The sequence below is a fragment of the Aedes aegypti genome, chromosome 3, assembly GCF_002204515.2.
Source record: "Aedes aegypti strain LVP_AGWG chromosome 3, AaegL5.0 Primary Assembly, whole genome shotgun sequence".
Lineage (NCBI taxonomy): Eukaryota > Metazoa > Arthropoda > Insecta > Diptera > Culicidae > Aedes > Aedes aegypti.
The window spans coordinates 190,880,881-190,889,630 of record NC_035109.1 but is presented as its reverse complement, the minus strand read 5'-3'; the positions used below and the strand labels follow the sequence as shown (position 1 = coordinate 190,889,630).

The following is an 8,750-nucleotide window of genomic DNA, read 5'->3' as shown; positions in this document are numbered from 1 at the left end:
AGAGTATCATCGTACTTGCCTCACGATACACTAATGCGAAAATGGCAAGTTAGACAAAGAAAGCTCTCAGTTAATAACTGTGGAAGTGTTCATTGAACACTAAGCTGAGAAGCAGGCTCTGTCCCAGTGAGGACGTAATTACAAGAAGAAGAAGAAGTTCAAAAGACATAGAGTTTTAAATCACGGCACCATTGCGTCTTTTACAAAGCATTTCTGTTTTTTTTTTATTTAATTTTCAAAATCTGATTTGGCGATGTCATGTGAAAAACTGTGATAGGGTAAATTATGTATTTTGGACAGGCTAAGGATATGTCTGGAAACGGCGATCGATTAACTGCCTTAGATACCAATATTTTGTTACGGTTTGATACTTATATGCTTAATGTATCATTGTTTTTTGAGTTTCTGGAGAGAAAAAGCTTACAAACTGTAGCATTAGCTGCCAAAATAGCGTTTTTCAATTGTCTGTCTGTTATACATTTCGGACATCAAATATATATTTTGGACACCCTCATGTGAATATAATTTGGACAGGGGCTTTATCTCACTATCTATTCAATCGTTTCTTAATAAAACGATCATATCATAATGTTTAAAGAGTTTACATGTGACTTATGCATTTTTTCGCTTATTGGATGTGTATATTAGTGATAATCAATAATTTCATTTAATGCAAGCAAATATCATCAGATTGACGAAATACGCCTGCAAGTATGCATGCATGCGACATTCCAGTGCGTTTCATCAGATGGCCAAATTATATCAACTGAACAAAAACCGTAATCTATTTTGGACACCACCTGATTTATGCCTTATATACTCATGTTAAGATTTTAGATGAACTAAACTTTAATTTTAGACATATTTTATCATATTGCCACCTTTAAACTTTTTATGAAAGCCTATTCTGAGCGCTATTATTGCGTTTAATGTATGTTCTTGAAACGTACATCCTCTTGCATTCGTAGGTTTCACAGGTGTTCTGTTGATACAATTTTCAATTTTAATGTTTTTGAAGCCAATTTTTAATTGTTATGAAAACGGCCGTCATTTATAAGTAGCATAGTGTATTAATAATGCAATACATGATTTTCCGTACATAAATTCCTCATCATCGCATTGTAAATGAGCATAGAACAACCAGCCTGTCCAAATTATATGCATGTCCAAGTTATATACGTTACCCTATACGTTATTTATAAAATTTACAATTTTACTTAAGACAGTTGTCGAAATTCGCTTCGACTAGCGTTTTACCGGACTGATAGGGGGATTTTTCGAATCTGTAAGCTCCAGAGCAATTTGTATTCACGGCTCTTTTATTGGGAGTTTATAAATTCCCTGCATGGAATAACACAAAGTTTAAGAACGGAATTGTTAATAACTCGATTTAGCGCATAGTTGTAGTATAAATAGTTTTAGATTCACTGATTCAGGCAATGAAATCTACATTAGAATAGTAAATGGTCAACTTACGTTTAGTTTCCCTATCGTATTTTAGCTCCGGTGATTGGGTCAACCTTGTTGGTTTTTAGTGGGTAAGCTATAATAGTTCATTATTTAGTTATTTAGTTTTAGGAAGAAATTCTATAGATTTGCATAGCTTACCGGATTCGATACAAGATTAGATATAGGTTAACAGTCTCGGTGTGCTGATTACGTAAGTTCGTGTCGTCAATAGTCTTAGTCTAAATAGCATTAATTTATCAGCAGTTTGTATAAGTTCATAATTCATAGGATTACCTTTCAATTTCATATAGTTCACTAAGATTTATAAAATATTTTAGCTAGTAAACTAGATTGTAAACTTTCAATAACGTGGCAATTCACTTCTTTCTTCATTTGTTTTAATTCTGACTCACGCTTGTGACAGGCGGTAGCTCTGTCACTCCAATCCAGTGTCGCCAGAATAGCAACGGTATAGCTGTTACTGAGGCAGAAACATAATGGGCGCGCACTGTTCAATAGGACAGTTCACAACAGTTATGCAAAAAAAAATGTTTAAATTACATTTTTTCGGACATTACATTGAACAAACGCATTAAGAACATGCACTTCAATTGATTATGGATAGAAGGTTATTGAAAAGCGGGCAACAATATTCGAAAAAAAAAATGATAGAAATTGATGTTTTCAAAATGCTTAAAATTTCAAGTGCGGAAATATGCGGAGGAGTTTTATGCTGTAACTGATAGATAACATATGTAAGTTTCACACTGCGCTCGAAACTTTGCCGGATATTGCCGTATAAGGTAACTTTTTCAATACTGAAGTTTACGAAAAATGACAAAAAGTTTGTTGTGCAAAATTGCCTTAAAAATAAACAAATAAAAAATATTTTTTGGAAAACTTTATGCAGAAGCTCTTCTTGTATTCATAAACAAAAAGTTCAGTATAAAATATATGTTTATTTTGGAAAAAAAATGTCACATGGAAACAATAATTATGATTATATAGTTTAAAAAATGAAAAATCCATGGAAAATCCTGCTTTTTGAACTTTTAACATTTTTTGAAAGTTATATGACGTCTTTTCAATGTAGCCACAATATGCGGCATACTTTAGCTGTGTTTAAAAAATAAAGCGGGATCAAAAATCTCAAGTTTTCAAATTTGAAATTATGGCCACGAATTTGTTCTACACGCAGCGAACTGGACTATCGAATTTCATACATTTTGCCTTATGAAAGATGGAACGATTATTGCAATACGAACGCTTTATGTATCGTTTTGACATCACTTCACATCAAGGCGTCGATAGGCGCGTGGTGTACGCTCGGGCCTATCGATCGCAAGGTTCTTGGTTCGATTCCAGGTTGCCGCGAAAACATTTTTTTGTTTTCAAATTCTGGTTTCATAAGGCAAATTTATGAATTTCAATCCGATTTCTTGTGGTGAATTTTAATAAGGGATTCCTATGTTTATCGATAGTCCATTTGCCTGAGTGTAGGTGCTCCTCTGTGCGTCGGTAATTTGCAATCGAGCTGTCAATAATTGTTTTGATTGTTGTGTCTGTGTTATTACGATAAAAAATTGCAAAACAAGCAAATGTATACATTATAAGGCTATCCATGAGGACTTTCCGCGATAGGAGTGACTAGTGATCTTTTATAGAGAGATAAGCGGAAGTAAAATGGAATGATTTAGCAACAGACCAGCAGTGCTAATTTTGCTTGGCGTCGAGAATAATATTGTAACACGGACATGACTTCCTCATTGCTAAAAAGTGTATTTTGTTTCGTTATAGATCTTTGAGCTACATATCCAAACTAATAAAATCGCATTGACAAAAATTTTAATAACAAAAATATTTATTTTTTTTGCTTTATGCAAAATTATTGTGAATTTTCTTGGAAGATGGATTTGAAGGGATATTGCTTCAGCTGGTTTGAAATCTGCGGTAAATTTCAAGGGGCACTCCAATACATTCAGGCGGTATGAATATCCTCTAACTCAATAGGATTGTGGCTCGCAGTTACTCACAATTCACATAAAACATCTGTGAATAGACGATTCTAGATATATCCATTACATTGAAGTCCAGTTTCGAACACATTTCTAAATATTTGATTGAAATTTAAGTAATTGAAAACTTAACCAAAATAAAATTTTCCAAATATGCATCAAAACGCCCCTCAAAATATGCTTCCCTCCAGCTCGTAGCATAAGCAACATAAAAACAATTGTCGAAAGGAATCAAAACAAACCACACAAAAATCGTGGTAGTGAAAAGGCAATCTAACGTACGTGTTGCACCAACGGCAACGGTGTATACAAAAATGTCAGAAAATCAGTCGATTTCGAATACATCTCTCTCTTTCATTGACCGACGATTTGAACGGCGATTTGAGGAACGGCGGTTTAGAGCCGTGTCCAATCTGGAAATCTCCGTACAATACTTTTACCGAAATAATTTCAAGCGGATTACATTACTCTTCAAGAAAAGTTCAAAACAAACATAACGCATGTTCGTTTGGCTCACCACAGATAACAGATGTTTATGTCCGATTATAAAACTGTGTAAGACAATTAATGGTGATATTAAGTGGCAATACAAGTAGCAACATCGTGGTGGCGCTGCTATCGTTAAGTTCTCATGGTGATGTCTGTGGTGAATATGAACACATTTCAAGATACTGATATTCACCACTGATTGCAGCAATACGTTGTGTGGCGGCGCTAGTGTTTTCAACGTGTTTTAGTTTGAATCTTTACACATGTTTCCAGAAGATTTTTGTTCTAGCATAAACGTCTGTTATATGTGGGCTCACACTTTGACAGCTCTCGCTGCTCGATTGGCTCACACTTTGAAAGAAAATGTCAGCTTCCGCGAATCTCTCTTATAAAGGATTACTAGGAGTGACAGCTAAAAGTGTGCATGTAACCGAAACTGAAGGGTACACAAAACATGCGAGTGTTACCAGAGCTCAACATTTTCCTTTGTAATCGAACGGTCACTCCGATCGCGAAATGTCAAAAACTCACGGTAAACAAAAAACCAGTGATCGCATTTGTCTCATGGATTGCCTTATATATGAAAAATCATTATTTACTATTTAGAACTTCGCCCTTATCGCAGACTAATCCATGAATTCGCAAACTTTTGCCACAGGGGTTAGCTTTGACGGATCCGTTGCACGTGCTACTGTTTGTAAACAGAAAATCGCATCCAAAATCTCCAAAATCGGTCAGATCGTATTTTTCTCGTTCGGTTCGCTCGTAGTTTCGTGGAATTTTAGTTGTAAAAGTGGTCTCTAATCGTGTTAAGTGCAACAATTTAGGTAAAACTATCATTCTGCAATCATGGGCAAGAGACGCTTCAACGAAAAAGGGCGACAACAGTTGGAAACCGTAATCGACGACACCGCAACCAAACAGGTAAAAAGTCACCTCGTGCTTCGGAGGCTTCAGGTTCGGTACAATGTCCGTTTTTAATCCGATTCTTTTTAGATAAAACTGGATTTCACCGCACAAGAGGATGGCTACGGTGGACCGGATGAAGCCAACATGTTGGTTCTCCCGTCGCAAAAGCGGCCGACCAAAATCAAACAGGACAAAACGGCCGTTACGAAAATCCTGTCCAAGAAGCAGCGCAAACGTCTGGAGAAGATTGTCGACCAAAAACGGAAGAAGGAGAACCGTTCGACGTTGATAAGCGCCCTGGCCGAAGTGCAGGTTTCGTCGGAGGAACTGAAAAGTTACACAAAAATCAGCACGGTTCAAACGAAAGGCTTGAAGCAACTGTTCAAGGAGCAAAAGCACGGAGTTGTCGTGGACCAGCCAGCCGGTGAGATCGACTCCCCGCAGGATGGCCACAGGAAGCTGAAAAGTTTGGTCGGGATGCGGAAGCAACGTTTGGCACTGTTGCGGGCCCAGCAGGGAAGCCAAGATGATGAGTATGAAAAACTACTTATTGAATTTTAACACTTCGCACTTTGCAAAACGAAAATATTTAAAAATCATTAGTATGAAGTCGTCCCGCATTGTGCGGGACAGTTCAGAATTAAAACAACCTGTCAATCCGAGAGATCACAAAAGAAACAATGTAAATTGTAGTTGAACTTAACCAAGCAAATGTTATTCATACAAGATGAAAGCGGTCCAACAGGACTCTAATCGAAATCTTCAAAATCCATACAGGAATATAGTGGATATCTAAACAGAACATTCCTATCCTAATGTTATGTTAAAATCTCCGCAAAATATTGAAATCCTTATATAATTTTATTTGCATTAAAAACGGCTGTTTCTATTTGGTTTCTAATCGTATTTCACGAAATTTATGGGATTATAGTCGGAATCCCTACATAATGATGATAGAAATAGCATTATGAATTGCTATAGAAATTAGATTATCACAAAATGCACCCAGGATACAGAGTTCCAGCAGCATTTGTTATATTTTCAGCATATGATTTTGCCCAGAATCGAAACTGTTAAAAAACTTCCCTGTCCTTTGGTTCAGAAAGAAATACGGGCGCGTTCTGCCAACTCGGTCGAGGCAGATTTCTTGTGTGAACAAGTTACAACATGGACGTTCTAAAGTACCAGAATGAAGTGTTGTGCTTGTGGGGAGCACTTGAAGATGGGATGGAAGGTCATTACTTCGCGTTCGTGCTTTACTCCTGCTTATCTTAAAAGTTATATACAATAACCGACCCTAAGTTTAACTATCGAAATTAACAGTTGCAAATACAATAATCGTGCTGAGTTCACTAACATGTCGTCGCGTTAATTTTATCATAATGATCTTTTATCTACATCCGTCGAACCATTCTGAATGGCCGTTGTGAGAATATCACCATGAACTTCTCACATGCATTAAAGCTGAATTGTCCTACATTGAAACATTGAGGTTTTCGCTCTTTTGGATTCATTTTTTGTTGTTCGTCCTCAGTATTCTTGAGATGTCCTGAATGCCGCACATGGCGTACAGTGATCATTGCCATGGAGTTTCTCGTAAGCTGCATGGGGATTGTTATCATGGGAATCCAAAGAGCGAATTTTCTATGATTTCATTGTAGGCCAATACAGCAATAAAGCATGTAACAATCACTAACATTTCTTCTCTCTTCATCCTTGATTTCATATCTAACCCGCCATTACAACGAGGAAAAATCCATTGGAGAGGAAAGACATGGCAGCGTATTGGCCGAGAAAAGTTAAGTATCATGTTTTTGTAAATATGCTTATTACTGATTGCAAGGTGAATCAGATTAACTAAATTTTTAACTAATAACAAACTTGTTCCACAGAGCTATTTACAAAACACCACCCAAAATCCCTCCTTTCCCATATCCTTAGGCAAAACACTTCACTACCGCTATATGTATGACTGATTCATGTTCTTTTGGCCTTGCATCATTCATACGTGTATTGGAAGTCAAGAGTAGAAGCAAATCTTAAAGAACCTTCTGGTCAAAGATGTTGCGTTGCCTACTTCCTAAACTCCAAAACCCCCCGGTGTATTATGGACGGTGTGAGTTTTCAAACTTATGCTGGAGACTTGGCCCCTGACCCCCTTGTACATCAATAAAATAAAATAAAATCGAAACTGTTAAAAAACTTCTCGCAATTCTGTTCAGAATCTTCCGAGAATTTGGTTTGGATTTGTTTATAAGACACGCCATTTGACATTACCCAGAATTACCTAAGCCTGTGTGTTTTTATATTCTTTGATTTGTTGGTTTAAAAGGAGAAAACTGCTTTTTCATTTTTGACTTCTGAGCCATTTTTACTTGCGCCTTAAAGTGAAACATCTCGGAATCCAAAGACGGCCGGCAAAATGGTCGACTCGTACCCCTACTCACGTTTTCAAGGGTACAAAACTGGAGAAATAATTGTCAAACGTTTTTGATCTTCTTATTTTAAGCTTTCTGCTAGTGCACAAAGCCAAAAAAAAAAGTACATTGTTGTTGGATGCTTTCATCACAAGATTTGTGTGTTTGAAGTTTCAGTGCAATTTTAAAAGTTGATTCCAAACTGTTTCAACTTAAGCTGCAATTTATGCATAAAAACGGTGTATATAAAGCTAGCATTACTGTATAACTGCAATTGAAGTTGATTTGAAGTGGAAAAAGCCCACAAATGACGAGTTAACGTAGAAGTTATAACTTCAATATGGCTCTATTGGGGCCTGTTCCCACTTTAAATATACTTCAATTATAATGATACAGTAATGCTAGCTTTTTATACACCGTTTATATGCATAAATTGTTGCTTGAACAGCATGGGAAATCCATATTTGCAACAAAAAGTCTTTAAAGTCACTTTTTTCACAAAAATGGGCACTAAAGTAAATATTTTCATGAGCTGACAGTAGAGCAACGATAATCTGGAACAGCCTCTTGAATTCAAATAGAAAAACATTGAACTTTGTTATTCTAGTACAAACATTTTTCATTTTTATATTTAATCAAAGTATCCAGAAAAACGGATTCTTTGCGTGCTTTCTGGAAGAATTTAGGTGAGTATTGCGCAGAAAGTCACTATTTTCGTGAACTGTTGATAATGAAATTGAAGGTTGGGTCAGTTCTTCAAACACAAACAGCATGAAATAGGAATTTGTTATTATAAAGATAAATATAGTGTGATTTGGAAATCAAAGACTCAAGAAAGATAGGGATTTCTCTCTAGCTTTCTGGAAGAGTTCAGGTAAATTTTTCGTAGACATTTACAACGGAAAATGTAAAAAAAATCTTGTGGAAATTTCGAATAAGATCCTAGCAAAACTTATAAAGCAACTTTGGCGCCAGTTTTTTTTTGCCGAAATTTTTGAAAAAAAAAGGCTGGAACGCAATCTGACAGACCTGCTGAATTATTAGTAAACTTTCTGCAGTAATATGCGGCTATAGAAGAAATCTTAACCTGCCTTCTTAAAGAACTTCAATAAAACTCCTTCGAAAGATGAGCAAAAGGCTGTTTGAAAAAACAAAAATTTGTCGGAAACTCCTCCTGGATTTCAAAAGCGAGTACTTATTTTGTAAGGTATACATTGTTCCATTGATTAATCCTTGATACTATTTTTTCCACGACCTTGGTCAACTATTTGTATACAAAAACACGTTTTCATAACACCGCGGAACACGTTTTTGTCTCAAGCATCAATACCACTATTTACTACATTGAGGATTGCTGAATCCATTGCCGTCTTCAAAAATATCATAGCATGTCTAGTTTTTGAGATATCGATTGTTGAAAATGCAAAATGTGACTGTTTCAGCCAACTTGCTTGCAAGTTTGACAGCTTGC

At 36.2% G+C, this 8,750-nt stretch overlaps 1 protein-coding gene across 1 annotated transcript in view; it reads left to right on the top strand.

The window, feature by feature from the left end:
• Positions 1 to 4,619: 4,619 nt before the first annotated feature.
• The window catches only part of LOC5568853 (probable ATP-dependent RNA helicase kurz), a 28,249-nt gene continuing 24,118 nt past the window's right edge, over positions 4,620 to 8,750 (top strand). Inside the window, exons 1-2 of the mRNA XM_021848996.1 lie at positions 4,620 to 4,877; positions 4,950 to 5,395. Of these exons, the coding sequence (XP_021704688.1) occupies positions 4,803 to 4,877; positions 4,950 to 5,395 (521 nt within the window). The 5' untranslated portion in view covers positions 4,620 to 4,802. The remainder of the gene's footprint in view (positions 4,878 to 4,949; positions 5,396 to 8,750) is intronic.